Source organism: Anthonomus grandis, chromosome 1 (genome assembly GCF_022605725.1).
Source record: "Anthonomus grandis grandis chromosome 1, icAntGran1.3, whole genome shotgun sequence".
Taxonomy (NCBI): Eukaryota; Metazoa; Arthropoda; class Insecta; order Coleoptera; family Curculionidae; genus Anthonomus; species Anthonomus grandis.
Window position 1 is genome coordinate 12,390,810 of NC_065546.1, and position 15,458 is coordinate 12,406,267.

Genomic DNA, 15,458 nt, shown 5'->3' on the forward strand with positions numbered 1-15,458 from the left:
TGTGTATGATGTACTTGTCAAAATAACAGAAAATTAAAGAAAAATCACAAAAATCATAAATATTAGCATATATGGTTTTAGAAGATTACAATCCCCATGTTCATAGAGAAGAATACATCGCTCATCCGACGAAGTGAGTATACATGTGTTAAAGATGATGTGTTAGTCATAGGAAGTTGCCATAAATGATTCGAAGAGAGTTATTTCATGTTATTTTTACAAATATTGTTTTTGATATACATATTGATTTTGGTATATTTTATAAATTGCAGTAATGCAGAAACATTTTTTCATCTTATAAAAGGTGTTTTGGGCACAGGAGTATTAGCTATGCCGGAAGCTTTCAAATATGCAGGAATGTATAATGGTATAATATTCTTATTGACTTTAGCAGTATTTGTAACATACTGTTTACATATTTTAGTAAGTAACGGTTTTATTTTTTGCTTTTTGATATTTTTCTTGCTAATATTTAAATTATAATCTAAAATAATATTTTTTATAATTATAATAATGTATTTATTGAATTAAACAATTTAATGCATTTTTTCTTCAAATTATTCAGGGTGTTACAAAATTCAGTGCAAATATTTTAAGAGCATATTGATGGAGTTAAAATAAGACTTTTTTTCTTATAAACATAGCGGGGCAAGAAAATCGATTATTTAGAACCGTAATTACAATTATATTTGCATGTCTCCGTTTTTTGGGTGCTCTTTTCATTTTCAGGGATTGAGGGGGCTTATCCTTTTGATGGCCCGTGTATTATCTTTCTTTTCTTTCTTTCCATATATTTATTATATTTCATCTAGTAAGCCATGAAAATATCTAAAATGTTTGTCTCTTGAATTTTTTCAATAGAATTAAGCCTTTTCGAGGAAATCGCTGATAAAAGAAAAGGGAGCATTATTAAACCCGATTAAACTCTCAAATTAGAAAAAACAAAGTGCGCCGTGATTTCTGTCAAATCAAATTAGTTTTATCGAAAAAATGCAAAACACGATAATTTTAGATTTTTCATGGCTAATTAGATTTATTTCTAAATTTTCAAATTTCTCATTGGAAACATAAGATATGGGCCATCATAAGGGTAAGCACCCTGAATCCTTCCCTAAAATTGGGTTTACACCATTTTGGGACGAAAACTGTCAAGAAGATACAAAACAATGCGGACAAAAGTGTTCCAAATAATCGAATTTCTTCAAGCAATTTGCGCGGGATGTAGCTCTTAGGGGATGCATTTTAGGACACATGTTTATAGAAACAAAAAGTCTTATTTTTACTCCAACAATAAGGTCTTAAAATATTTACACCGAATTTTGTAACACCCTGTATTTAAAAAGTTAAAATAAATACACACCTTTTTAGGTTAGGACTCAATATATACTCTGTAAAAAGAAACAAACAGGACTTTTGTATTATGCCGATTCCATGATTGTTGCATGTGAGGTAGGACCAGGGTGTTTCAAGAATCTAGGATCTATTCTCTCGTGAGTAATTTCCGACGTGATATGCATTTTTACTCTATTTTATGATGTTTTTTCTATAAAACTTCAAATATTTTCACGTCAATGATTCACTAGGCGTTAAAGATGCATTTCGCATTATCGTATAAATTTTAATCAAGTTACCACCCTTAGCTCGCTATCACAACATAGATTAGAAAACGTTGCGACAGGTGAACGATAATATTAAGTCTGTGGAAAAATTAAATTTTGTATAAAAATTGACCTCTTAAAAAATTAACTACAAGACAAGTTCTACTGCGTGTCCATTCCAAATTAAAATTAAATACAGTTAATTAATCAGTTTGAAAAAACTATAATATAAATTAGTTTGTACTTCTAAAAACAGATATGTAATAATACTCCAATCTTCCTTGAGTTTATTGTGTGCCATCTCTCCCATAATCTTTTTTGGTCCTTCTTAAAACTTGCCTATACATTTTTTTATACACATTTCAGTAATCCTGAAGACATTTGTAATTTATTAAAATGATCAGTTGTAAATTTAGTTGTAAAGATTACTATTTAGTTGTAAAAAAAATCTAAATTCTTTGCAGTCTGGCTTTCGTAAAGGACATAGTACAACGTCCGTATTATTAAATATAATAGACGATATTTATAGGTCTCGCGACGTAAACAAAGCTACAGTCTTAATTCTTTTGGATTTTTCGAATGCTTTCGACACTATGGATCATGATTTGTTTTGTGCCAAGCTTGAATACTATGGCCTGAATTCGACTTGCATTAAGTTTTTTAATATTTTTAATTTAGAGTAATTAATCAAAAAATGTAACCGCCAGATTAAATTAGAAACTAAAAAAAATTAAAATTAGAAACTAAGAATATATAGAGACACTGAAGTAAAATGTATAAATCTTCAATTTTATAATTATAATTATTAAATGTAATATACTTACGTAGAAAACTCATTAACTAATGACTGACAAAATTAATCAATATATAATTTCTTATACACTTGCGTGCATAGATATCTGCCCACTGTAAACTTTTGATTTTAAATATATTTTTTTAAAAAATTATATTAGTTATTGACAATTTAAAACTTAACACTTATTTTTTTAATAATGGGTATGACCACGGTATGACACTTCGCTCTTCAAAGCAGCAATCTGCAAATCGCTCTCTTGGTCTTCGGCACACTTTCCTTCTTCGGTCGCTACCATGGAGGCATATTCTGGGCTCATCTGAGAACAGAACAGATCCCCATTGTTCCAACGTCCAATTCTGATGATCCCTTGCAAAACGCAGGCGTGCTTGCCGATGAGCTGGAGTAAGTTTTGGACCAATCGCAGGTGTTTTAAGGGTCAGGTTATTATCCTGCAGTCTTCGTCTCACTGTCCACTGACTAATAGGCACTCCTCGCACCTCACGGAGCTGTCGTTGCACATGAACGGCATTAAGGTGACGATTTCTTAATATTGTTGACACAATAAAGCGGTCATCACGAGCGGTTGTAAATCGCTTCCTACCTGTTCCAGGTCGCCTATGAAAGGATCCAGTCTCCTCATAACGTTGGCAGACTCTTCGAACCGCTGCGCGAGTCATATCCAATTGTCTAGCAACAGCTCGCTGACTAAGTCCATTTTCGATTAAAGCAATAACTTGGGCGGCTTTTTGTGGTGTAGTATGCGTTAAATTAACACACTTGAACACTATTGAGGTTATGAAAAATGAATAATATGCAAATTTCAGTTGCAAACGCAATAATTTTATTATTTGACAAATTTGTTATAAAAACATCTTGTCGAACTTGCATTGTCTTATTTATTTAATGTAACACGACGTTTCGGTTGGTAAGTATCTCCACAATCAAGTGTAAACTGATAGTTCCAGTTTACACTTGATAACGGTTGGAGATACTTACCAACCGAAACGTCGTGTTACATTAAATAAATAAGACAATGCAAGTTCGACAAGATATTTTCACTGTACCATTGTCTACCACCTTCAAAAATTTGTGTTATATTCGTTACAATCACTACATAAACACGGTTCATTTGTTTACCAGTTGCTACGCATATAAACGATAAGCCTTCTTGATAAATTTCTACTCACATTAAAGGATGTTAAATTGTCTTTCAAACAGCATATTTCTTTTTTTTGATCTGATAGATAATTAAAAAAAAATATATTTAAAGTCAAAAGTTTACAGTGGGCCGATTTCTATGCACGCAAGTTTATTTTGGATTTTAATATCCCAGGGTATTTGGGTTTTGGAATACAAGTACTTTGAATAAATTTTATGATTTTTTTTTTGTGTTAGAGTTCTTCTATTCTGGAAGCGAATGGGTTGAACTGTAAAGCTTTCAATAAACATACACATTTTTAATTAACATTAACTAACTCATTAAAGTCAATCCAACTTAAGCCTTTTCTTCAGTACCATAAATCACCGCGAGAACAGAGTAATACTTCAACATCATGCATAGATAATATTTTGTTAAAATGTAAAAGCAATTTGTATTCGTAATATTTAATATTAATTGGGGTTATTATAACCCATTTGGCTTAACTTTAAACTGAGTAATATTGTGACCATTATATTATAGAATTTTCATCCAGTATTCACAGAAAACGGGAAGATGTCCTCAAAAAAACTAGATGTTGACTAAGCCACTTTTGCTTGTATTGGTGGTCTGAAAAAAATTACATTACATCCACATAATGAGTATGCAACTTATTGTAAAATATCTTGACACAATTATTTAAAATATTAAAATACTTTTACTACAGCAAAAATAATACAAATTTAGTCATAAAAAAAAATGTGGAAATTCATGAAAGAAATAAGAAAGTATTAAAAATTAATTTAAAAAGTGTAGACATAGAAGTTCTTATTGAAGCTAATAATATTGAGATTACTGACCAAGATGCAATGACAAATTAACTAATTTGATATTTTATTCATCAATCAGTAAATCTACTTAAAAGCGTTAACCGCACTTTTTATCTTACTCCTGTTACAGATTTAGCAATATACCATATTTAACAATATACGAGAGTCATGATATAAATTGCGTTTTTAACTCAGGAGTATATCCAAATGTTTAAAAAAAGCCCCAATTATTCCTTTATATTAACACGATAACAGATGATGATTAGAAAACTAGGAAATAATAAAGCTACAAGTCGCATACGATTAATATACAGTGCATCCCAAAAGTTATGTCTAAATTCATTTAAAATTCAGGGGTGTGTTCGAAAAACAAAAGCTCGGACCCGTCAATTTTTATTTCAAGTTGCGCATTTTTGTACGTGAAGTTTGTATATACAGGGTTGCTCAAAAATAAATTACGACCATCAACTTCATTTTTTCAAATAAAAGTACCTTTTTTTATTTCATCTTTGAATTTCGCGTGAAATTCTACGTATGTTTCATGCATCATGTCTTATACCTAAAGTCAACAGTTATCGAAAAAAAAGACGATTCATGTAACAAATTAAAAAAGAACAAAAATTAAGTTAAATGTTCAAAATGGTTGACATTCACGGCTGGACAATATCCAGGCGATCAATAAAGTCTCGTTGCACATTTTCAATCATTTCCGGAGTTATGGCGTGCACTTCTCTGCCAATTCTCTCTTTCAAGTCGTCTAGATTATTTGGCCAATTAACAAATACCTTCGACTTAAGGTATCCCCACAAAAAAAATTCCATTGGTGTTAGGTCAGGTGACCTAGCAGGCCATTCGATGACTAGGGAGGAGAGGACCCTCCTTCCTAGTCACCGATTGGGAAAGGTTTCATCCAAAAATGTACGCACAGTGGCAGCATAGTGCGGAGGAGCGGCATGTTGCTGGAAAATTAGTTCTTCGTCAGGATAGGTCTGGGTCCAATGGATTTAGAAATAAAGCTAGTAATGCTGGAACTAATTCAAATTGGAGAAAATCGAGATACACTTGTCCCGTTAAAGTCTGTTCAAAGAAAAAGGGACCTATTACTTTTCCGCGCACTATTCCACACCTACACATTTAGTTTTTGAGGGTACTGGGTGTTTACCCTCCATCATCCAATGCGGATTTTCTGTTGCCCAATATCGACAATTTTGTCTGTTCACGCTACCTTCAATCAATCAATAAGTACAATAGATAAAAAATCAATCAATAAAGTACATTATAGATTCCACATGTTTTGTAAGCATTCACAAAACTCATTTCGCCTATCAAAATCGTCATCAAATAACTCTTGCACAGGAATAACTTTGTAGGGGCGATATTTGTGCTTTTTAACTATTCGGTGAACTATAGATTGCCATGTATAAATTTGCCCCAATCTGCGACAGAGGAGTGCATGGATATCGTCCAAAGAAAGCAAAACGTCAAGTTGTTCATTTTCATCTCGAGCAGGACGACCAGATTTCGGCAGATCTCTAACATGACCGAATTCTCTAAATTTAGCCACTATTTTACTCACCCACCTTTTGACATCTCGGAGGAGGAGCAGGATGGATTTCATTGAATAATTGAGCAGCTTCTCTTTGAGTACGAGTTCTATCACCAAACCCAATCATGCACAGAATTTCTATTTTTTCTCGTTAACTTTACCATCGTGAAAACCGCAACTTTGCTCATACGCTTCACACTTGACAATATCTGTTTGGCGTACAACTGTCATACAGTTTCTATGACAATACACATACAGTCACATACAGTCACCAGCTAACAATAAAAAAACACGAATGAATAGAATTTTGCTCTGTATAAAAATTCTCAGAGATAAGGTGACTCGTAAGGTGAACTTCAATAATAATGTTTGGTCGTCTTTTTTTCGATAACTGTTGACTTTAGGTATAGGACATGATGCATGAAACATACGTAGAATTCCACACGAAATTCAAAAATGAAATTAAAAAAAGGTGCTTTCATTAAAATTTGAAAAAAATTAAGTTGATGGTCGTAATTTATTTTTGAGCAACCCTGTATATACAAACTTCACGTACAAAAAATGCGCAACTTGCAATAAAAATCGACGGGTCCGAGCGTTTTTTTTCGAACACACCCCTGAATTTTAAATGAATTTAGACATTACTTTTGGGATGCACTGTATATTACCTCTTCTATTAGAAATTGCTAAATCTATCAGTCAGCTTAGACCGTGACTTACAAGATACCCTGTATAATTTACATTTGTTTTTTTTTACAGGTTTATGACGGACTTCTTTATGATCTTTTACCAAATAGGTACCTGTTGCGTCTACTGGGTCTTCGTCGGGGACAATCTGAAATACGTCGTAGACAATTATTATAAAAACAACTTTTCCAAACAAATCTACATGCTATTTTTATTTGTGCCCCATTGTCTAGGCATGTGCATCCGGAATTTAAAACTCTTGGCACCATTTTCCTTAGTGGCCGACGTCATTACGTTTGTAACCTTTGCTGTTGTGTACTACTACATTTTTTCAGACCTACAGTCCAACTTTACAGATAGGCCTGCATGGGGATCCGCCATTGATTTTCCATTATTTTTTGGTACGGTACTGTTTTCCTTGCAGAGTGTGCCCGTTGTAAGTTTAGAAGATCTTTTAAGAAATTTGTGTTTTTTTTTAATAATTGATTTTTATAGGTGATATCTGTCGAAAATAACATGAAGACGCCAGCATTTTTCAGGAAATGGTACGGGCAGCTGAATGTTGGGTTCGGGCTGCTGACGATATTTTATTTTTTTGTCGGTGTTTTTGGTTATTGGAGATATGGTGAAGATATTAAGTCTGCAATTACAATGAATTTTCCAAAAGAAGAAATGTAAGAAATTAAAATCTATTTATGAGTAAATAAAGTTTCCATTGATTATTTTTAAATATCATACAAAGGCTGTTACAAATTAGTGGGTTAATCCGCAAGATATGTCTCTAATATTACATGAATACCTTACAATACAATATAATAAATAGTAACAAATATAAAAAAAACACACAATCAAACGTTAGAAGTGTAAAACTCCTGATAATCAGTAATATTGAATGAATTGGAAACATTTACAAGAAATTCATAAAATATGGACAATATTCTCACATCTTATTTTGTGACATCTTGTAAAAAATGGCACAAAATAGGTAATTTTTTAGAATTCAAAGAAATACTAATAACATCTAAGTCACTCTATAATAATATAAGCTAACATCTTTGATTAATAAGCTCTAATTCAAAATATTTAAATAAAAGACTAAGATGTTTGTATAACGTGTATAAAAAAAAATCTTATAGCAAAGCGCTTTCGGCTGCTAAGCCATCATCAATGCTACCTAAAAGGGATGTCATTAAAAACATTTCTTTTTTTCCTTTTAGCTAGACATTAGTTAACGTAACATGACATAAGATTGGACACCACAATTATAAAATATTTTTCTCAAATAACATATAGAGACGAGATCGTAGTACAAAATAAAATGAATTAAAACGAGTTGCCTTACATACGTATTTACATTTAATCCTCTTAACTATTTCTATCTTACTGCTAACAATGTTATTATATTTTGTTGGCACATTTTTTTCCTTATTATAAGATGGTCTTTTAAAATTTGATTACTTTGCAAAGCGACTATAGCATGGGTGTGTAAATATAATTTTTTTTTTATTATTTAATTAATTTATTATATTGGCTTCAGTCTATTGAGCCTACGGTGTAAAAGTATGAAATTCATTCTTGATTCTACTTGTGTGTTTAAACATTTGTCATTATTTCTCATCTCTTTAATAATTTCAAGGTCCTCCAAAAAATCCAACCTCATAAAATTTCTACTAGAAAAATAATTTTGAATCCTTATCAGGGTCAAATTTATGCTTTGATGTTTTTAAATGATGCCTAAAGGGCGACTTATTCGGGTTTATTAGGTTCCTTAATGCGAGTGTTCAGAGGTCTATATAGGAAGTTTCACACTCAGTTTAATTTATATACACCGCTTTTTTGAAGTTTACTAACTTTGTCTTTTAAGTTTACTAGAGCCTTACTAATCAAATTCTAAATTGTTTGTGATTTTATGGGCACCTTGGATATTAGGGATGTGTTCTTTAAATATGTGAGAAATGCTGTTTGTTAGATTATTATTAATAAAGTTATACAAATATCTTTGAAATTTTTATTTAAAGGTGGGACAAGATTTTTAAGCTTTTTAGCTTTAATTTTGTTTATTTTTTTCCCAATTAAATCTGGATTGTAACCATTATTGCTAGCAATTTGTTTAATTGTATTAACCTCTGTCAAGTAATCTTTTGGGGAAAGTGATACATTCAGTAATCTGTGTATGTGAGAGTTAAAAATTGCCATTTTGTGTTGAAATGGATGGTTGGAAAAGTGAATTGCTTTATCGGTTTATGTGGGTTTTCTATATACAGGGTGGCCATTTGAAAACGAAACAGAGCCTATTTTGGGTCCCTCAGAACATTTGCGAAAAAATCCTCGGACCCGTCAATTTTTTATTCAAGGGGGAAACATTTTTTTGCTAGTTTCGCCCCCTGAGGGCAAAGCCCTAGCGGGGGTGACAAGGGCCCCCAAAAAGTTTAAATGGAACGGGGGGTCGAGTGATACCTTATTTTGAAGGTATTTTTATGTGGATTATAACCCTAAAGTTTTATACCGTTACTAATTGCCTAGTCGATACAGGGGCCAATAAAAGTTACAAAAAAATGTTAAAAATATAATTTTAAATAAAGGGCTTAAAGATAAAATCAATCAAGTAAATGTTCAAAATGTTGGCCTTCGACTTGCAAAATTTCTGGGATGATTTGACGACATTCATCAATTATTCTTTGTCGCAAATGGTCTAGCGATGTTGGCTGACTACCATAAATTTTAGTTTTTAAATGGCCCCATAAAAAAAAATCTAACGGGCTTAAGTCCGAGGAACGAGGAAGCCATTCAATAGCTCCTCTTCTTCCAATCCATTGTCCTGGAAACGTTTGGTCCAAATATTGACGAACCCTTGCAGCATAGTGGGGTGGCGCCCCATCTTGCTGAAATACTAGACGATTTTTAAAGTACGCGTTGTTATTTTCTAGTATCTCCACTAATGCTGGATGAATTGTAGTTTCTAATAACTCCAGGTACATCTCTCCTGTGCCAGGTAAAAAAAGGAGCCTACGATATGTTTACCAAAAATGCCAGCCCAAACATTTAATTTTTCAGGATATTGTGTATGCACCTCACGAAATATTCTGGGATTTGAATCAGCCCAATAGCGACAGTTGTGACGACTCACAGTACCGTTTAGGAAAAAGGAGCATTCGTCAGAAAAACATACATTAAATAGAAAGTGTGGATCATTGGCGGCTTGTTCAGATATAGTTTCACAAAATTGTACTCGCCTATCAAAATCGTCTTCGTTTAGTTTTTGTACGGATGAAACTTGTTTTTTTTTTATATTTTCTGAATCCTGCTTCTCTTAATACCAGACACGGTTGATAACTTCCTTGTGCTCAGTGTAGGATCTTGCACAATATGGCCTAAAATAGCTACTTCTGAAGCTTCATTCACCACTGGATTATCTATTTCGCGCTTTTTATTAGCCACAGTCCCAGTTTCCCTACATTTTTGAACCAATTCCAAAATGTACTTGCGATGGACCTGTCGATTAGGGTGTTGTAGTGTGTTAAAGAGCTGGGCAGTTCTATTAGCATTTTCATTGTTCGCAAAGAAAAGAGAAATTATTTCAACTCTTTCAGCAAGTGAATAAACCATTATCACACTCAATGTTGTAACTAACTAACTTTAAAGAGCTATTTGTTTGACACACTATGATCTGACAGCAGTAATTGACAACCACTATTAAACTTCAAAATGTTGCTATAATAACAGTCTCAACAATAACCAAGAGTTCCCTTGCAGAATTGGCATAGATACCTACGGGTATTAAAAAAAAACAACAGAAAGTACGGTTCACAATGTAGGAGAACAAAATTTTTTGCATTTATTTAACTGCTAAATTTACAAGCATTTTTTTCATAAAAAATGTTGACATGTTTTTGTAACTTTTATTAGCCCCTGTATCGACTAGGCAAATAGTAACGATTTAAAACTTTAGGGTTATAATCCACATAAAAATACCTTCAAAATAAGGTATAACTCGACCCCCCGTTCCATTTACAATTTTGGGGGCCCTTGTCACCCCCGCTAGGGCTTTGCCCTCAGGGGGGCGAAACTAGCAAAAAAATGGTTCTCCCTTGAATCAAAAATTGACGGGTCCGAGGATTTTTTCGCAAATGTTCTGAGGGACCCAAAATAGGCTCTGTTTCGTTTGGTGAGGTCTAAAAAATTTAATTGTTGTTTTCCTGTTCAAGTATGAATTTGGTGTTGGTATATATCTGGTTGATTTTAGCTGCTCTTAGATCAGATTTTAACTGCTATATGAATAAAGCAGGTTGTTAGATGCTTTTCCGTCTTCATCTATTAGAAGAGAAAAATCATCAACATATCTTTTGTAAAATTTAATTTTTGGGTTATTATTAATGTGGGTGCATTCTAAGTTGTCCATATCACATCTGCTCAAAAAGGCAATAAACAGCCCCCCATGGCAAGACCTTCAGGTTGTTGGTAAAATTTGTGATTAAAAGCCAAAAAATTTTGAGATAGGCAAAAATTTAATAACTTTAATACCTGGGTTACTTTGCCCATAACAGTTTCACTTTTTGGTATTGAAGTGAACAGGTTAAGACCCGTGGTCAGTCCTATCGTGTTTTTTATTGTATGCTTAGGTCTTTTATTGAGACTTGAAGTGTATGCAGCTAAAACTTCAAATTATCAAAATATTTGTTTTGCTTGAACTGCTTAAATGTGTTTCATGGAGTAAATATATCTCTGTCTGTCTGCCGACCAAATAATTTGACCCTTAAAATAACTTTTCCAATGATTAGACTTGCTCTTTCTATTGTATTTCTGTTTTTTTCATATCACTTGTCTTTAACTTATATTTGAAAAATCGCAAAAAAGCAAAACAAAAAATGTAGTTTTTGGAATTTTAGTTTTTTCTTCTTAAGGAAGAAGAGTTTCTTGTTCAGTATACTGTTCCCAATTTTCATATGCTGAGATTCAGTTTTCAAGATATCTACGTAGTAATATAGACATATTTATCCTTGTAAACCCATAATTTTGGAATAAGTTTTTCTAATACGGTATTGTGATAAAGCATGCCAAACTCCTTAGCGAGATCCAGAGAGAGAGGATTTTTTTTAAATCATGGTTTAATTTTAAAAATATAATTTTAATAAGAATTAAGATTAAGAGAAAATGTGGGACTATAGATAAACCTGACTTTTTTAATATTTTTTTTAAAGAAGAGTTATAACTACAGATTTATTAAAAATTTAGGATAATGGTTTTGATATCTTCTTTGCTACTTTTTTAGAAGCTCAGATGTTATGCTAACTAGACTTAGAGCTTTCTTATGTTTTAATGACAGAATTAATTTTTTTACTTTACGAAGGAATATTTTCCATGTTTTATGTTTTAAGTTGACCCCACTATGGAGCAATAATCGGTAAACAGCTTATTTTTGTAATTTTAAGTTCATTTGCTAGACCTCTCCTATGTTTTTTTCAGTATCTGAGGTTTTACTTAGTAAGTTATGTGTTTTTAAATTATTTTAAATAAAATTGTTTTTAAAAGGAAAAGAATTTCGGGAACACTGCATAAATTCACAGTGTAGTAAAACATTAGTGGTACTCGTATATCTACTAAACGACCTGTGAAAACAAGGATATTATTTGTATCAAAATATGTAATTTCATGTCGTTTTGCAATTTGATCCTTTCAATATACAGTACCGAAGACTTTTTATTTCTCTTATATTTCGGACAAATGCTCTTGAACATACGAGTACGCATAGAAAAAATATATAATTTAATATAAATTTTGACAGCCTTTATAATTATTAAAAGAGAATGGTCGAAAGAAAGACAAAATATAAAAAACTAAAATATGATTAGGTATACAAAAATATATTTAAGCAATACATTTTTCACAATTATTCATGTTTTATTCTAGAGGGACCCTCCCCCGGAATAAAGTGAAATGCAGAAAATGTAATATTTCTACCTTAAAAAATTGAATTTAATTAAGTTAAAAGAGTTGTACTGAATATTTATTTTTAGTAAACTATTTCTTTTCTTAGTTTAGCACAAGTAATCATAATATCTTACTGCATCGCCATTTTCCTTTCCTATTTGCTCAACGCGTATGTTCCCATACATATTTTGGAAGAACGTTACATTTATCCTAAGCTAAACGAAGATGCCACTGAACGAAAAAAATTTTGGATCGATATGGCTCTAAGATTTTTATATGTCTGTGTAACATGTAAGTTATTTCTTAAAAAAACTAGTGCAATAAATATGCTACTATCTTTTTCCAGGCTTGATATCTACAACAATACCCCTTTTAGGATTAATAATTTCCTTGTGTGGGGTATTTTGTACGACCCACTTAGGAATCATCTTTCCCCCCCTTATGGAAATATGTGCCCTATGGGAGGATGAACGTTCAAAACCGAAAACTCTGCTATTTTGGAAAAGTGTGGCTATTATTATATTTGGGATATTTTCTATGGTTATCGGAGTGTACGCTACTATAAAGGCAATGGTAGAGCAGTTGGAAGTGGAATATATGCAAATTACTGTTAGCGCAGCTACCTCTTTAGCTACAACTATTAGTTCTAATGGAACTACCACTATATAATAATATATGTATATAAATACTTACTGTTATATGTGAAATTTAATATTTTTTATGTAATAGTGTAATATGATCGTAAGGAGTTCATAATTTAATAATGTGGTATATATTTTACTTATATTTATATTTTATTGTCTTAATCCTTTTCAATTTGATCTAGTTCTTATTACTTTGACCTGATTTGAGTATAGGTTAAAATATTCTAATTTTTAGTTAATTTATTATCATGGTTTTTAACAGAGCAGTCTTTAGTCGGAATCTTCTTGGAAGTGATGAGATTTGATAAAGCAAAAGTCCCTAAAGAAAGCAAATATTACAGGTTTTGAAAAATGTATAAAGCTTAAAAATAGCAAATATTTCAGAGTTAGTTTTCAAGTGTAGTTGATTAACGTCTTTCAAAAGTAAGAAAAATATATTAATGGCGTAAAACCTCGAACTTTCTTTTTCCCTAATTTGGAGAATGCATGCGAGGATTTTGCGCAGAGAACAGGCGTATGATACTGCACACTTACACTATATAACTGTTTTAAAGTTATAACTAAAAATAATAAACCCATCAGTTATTCTTATGAAACGGTTTATTTATAACAAAATGAATATAAAAAATACATTTTTGAATTAATTAAATTTAAGAAAATCAAATTTTGGATTCATCTACATGTCCGCCTCGATTTTTAATAACAGCTTCACAGAGTTTTGGTAGTCTTCTAATTAATTTGTCCAAAGTTTCCTGAGGTATCTTGTGCCACTCTTCTTGGATGATCCTCCACAAGTCTTTTTTTGATGTGGGGCATGATTTTTGCACTTGTCTATCCAGTTCATCCCACAGTAATTCGATAGGATTGAGGTCCAGTGATTGTGGGGGCCATACCATAACTTTCAGAAGATGTTGCTTTTGTAATTGACCTAAATATTGCTTGCAAAATTTCGACGTGTGCTTGGGGTCATTGTCATGTTGAAAGATGAAGTTTTCTCCAATTATTCGAGTATCAGAAGGAAGTACATTGTCACTTAAAATTGTTTTGTAACCCTCTTTTCGAAGAATTCCCTCTATTCTAATTAGATCGCCCACTGCAGATCCTCTGAAACAACCCCACACCATCACCGAACCACCACCGTGTTTAACTGAGGCCACCGTACAGTTCTCAGTGACCCGTTCATTGGCATAACGGCGAACAAAAACTCGGCTCTTCGTTCCAAAAACCTCGAATTTCGACTCGTCACTCCAGAGCACTTTCTTCCAGTCATCAATGGTCCATTCTTTGTGTGATTGGGCCCACTCAAGTCTTTTCTTCTTATTAACATCCTTCAGTAGCGGTTTTGATACAGCTAAACGTCCTTTAAGATCAGCATTATAAAGTCGCCGTTTTACTGTCGAAACACTGACCGCTTTTTACGCTCCTTGTTGATTTTTGCTGTGATTTCAGGGGCGGTAAGGCGTCTATTGCGTTTGCTTGTAATTATAATATTTAAATTTTCCTTTGAACTTGTTGCCTTTGGCCTTCCCGATCGAGGTTTGTTGCTAATAGTCCCTTCTCTGGTGAATTTCCTAACATTATAATCGACAGTCCGCCTTGGAATTCCCAAATCCGTCGAAATTTGACGGTTAGTCTTTCCAGCCTTATGAAGTCCAATGATAATATCTTTTGTTTCTACCGATAACTCTTTTGTTTTAGCCATTTTAAAGAATATTGAAAAACCAGCGAAGAAACGGTGACAATCGTCAATAAGCAAGCGAAATTATTTACCAATGTTACACAAAATCAATTCTTGAAGACTAAACACCTTTAAATGTTTTAAATTTCATCGGAAACCAGCTGTAAACAGATTAGTTTTTTAGAAGAAGTGCATATTTTCACTACATTGTTTATTATTTGCAAGACTATTTTTAAATACTCAGTGTTTTTCAACGAACCATAGTTGATAGGTATGCTGTTTAAGCATATATGCAATTTACAAAAGAGATACAATCTAAATATAGGTATAAAGATAAGATTTTTGTATCTAATTTAAAATATTAAAAAGAATACATAGGCAAATACTTTTGAGCGGTAGTGTATGTATACCGAGTTTGAAAACTAACGCTAAAAAATGGTATAAACACAAATCTTCAGTTTTCTCAAGAACCATTGATCTACTAAGTTAAAGATGTGTATGTAATATTACAAGTAGAAAAACTTATGCAGTATTTCAAATAAGCCAATTATAATTATTTGGTTTATATCTTTAATATTGAATCGATTTTGAAATGTTACAAAGAAATCCGAAA

General features: G+C 32.3%; 1 protein-coding gene across 3 annotated transcripts; it reads left to right on the plus strand.

The window, feature by feature from the left end:
• The first annotated feature begins 7 nt into the window (after positions 1–7).
• LOC126742776 (proton-coupled amino acid transporter-like protein CG1139) lies at positions 8–13,339 on the plus strand. 3 transcript variants are annotated; one of them, XM_050449567.1, is made up of 7 exons: positions 8–133; positions 273–423; positions 1,369–1,490; positions 6,668–7,031; positions 7,091–7,269; positions 12,630–12,814; positions 12,870–13,339. In XM_050449567.1, exons 1-7 carry the CDS (start codon positions 72–74, stop codon positions 13,190–13,192), a joined length of 1,386 nt encoding a protein of 461 aa, XP_050305524.1. In that variant the 5' UTR covers positions 8–71; the 3' UTR covers positions 13,193–13,339. The 3 variants fall into 3 exon arrangements, with proteins under 3 accessions (XP_050305524.1, XP_050305532.1, XP_050305538.1); XM_050449575.1 differs by having other exon boundaries at positions 11–133; positions 305–423; XM_050449581.1 differs by lacking the exons at positions 273–423; positions 1,369–1,490 and having other exon boundaries at positions 14–133.
• The last annotated feature ends 2,119 nt before the right edge of the window (positions 13,340–15,458 follow it).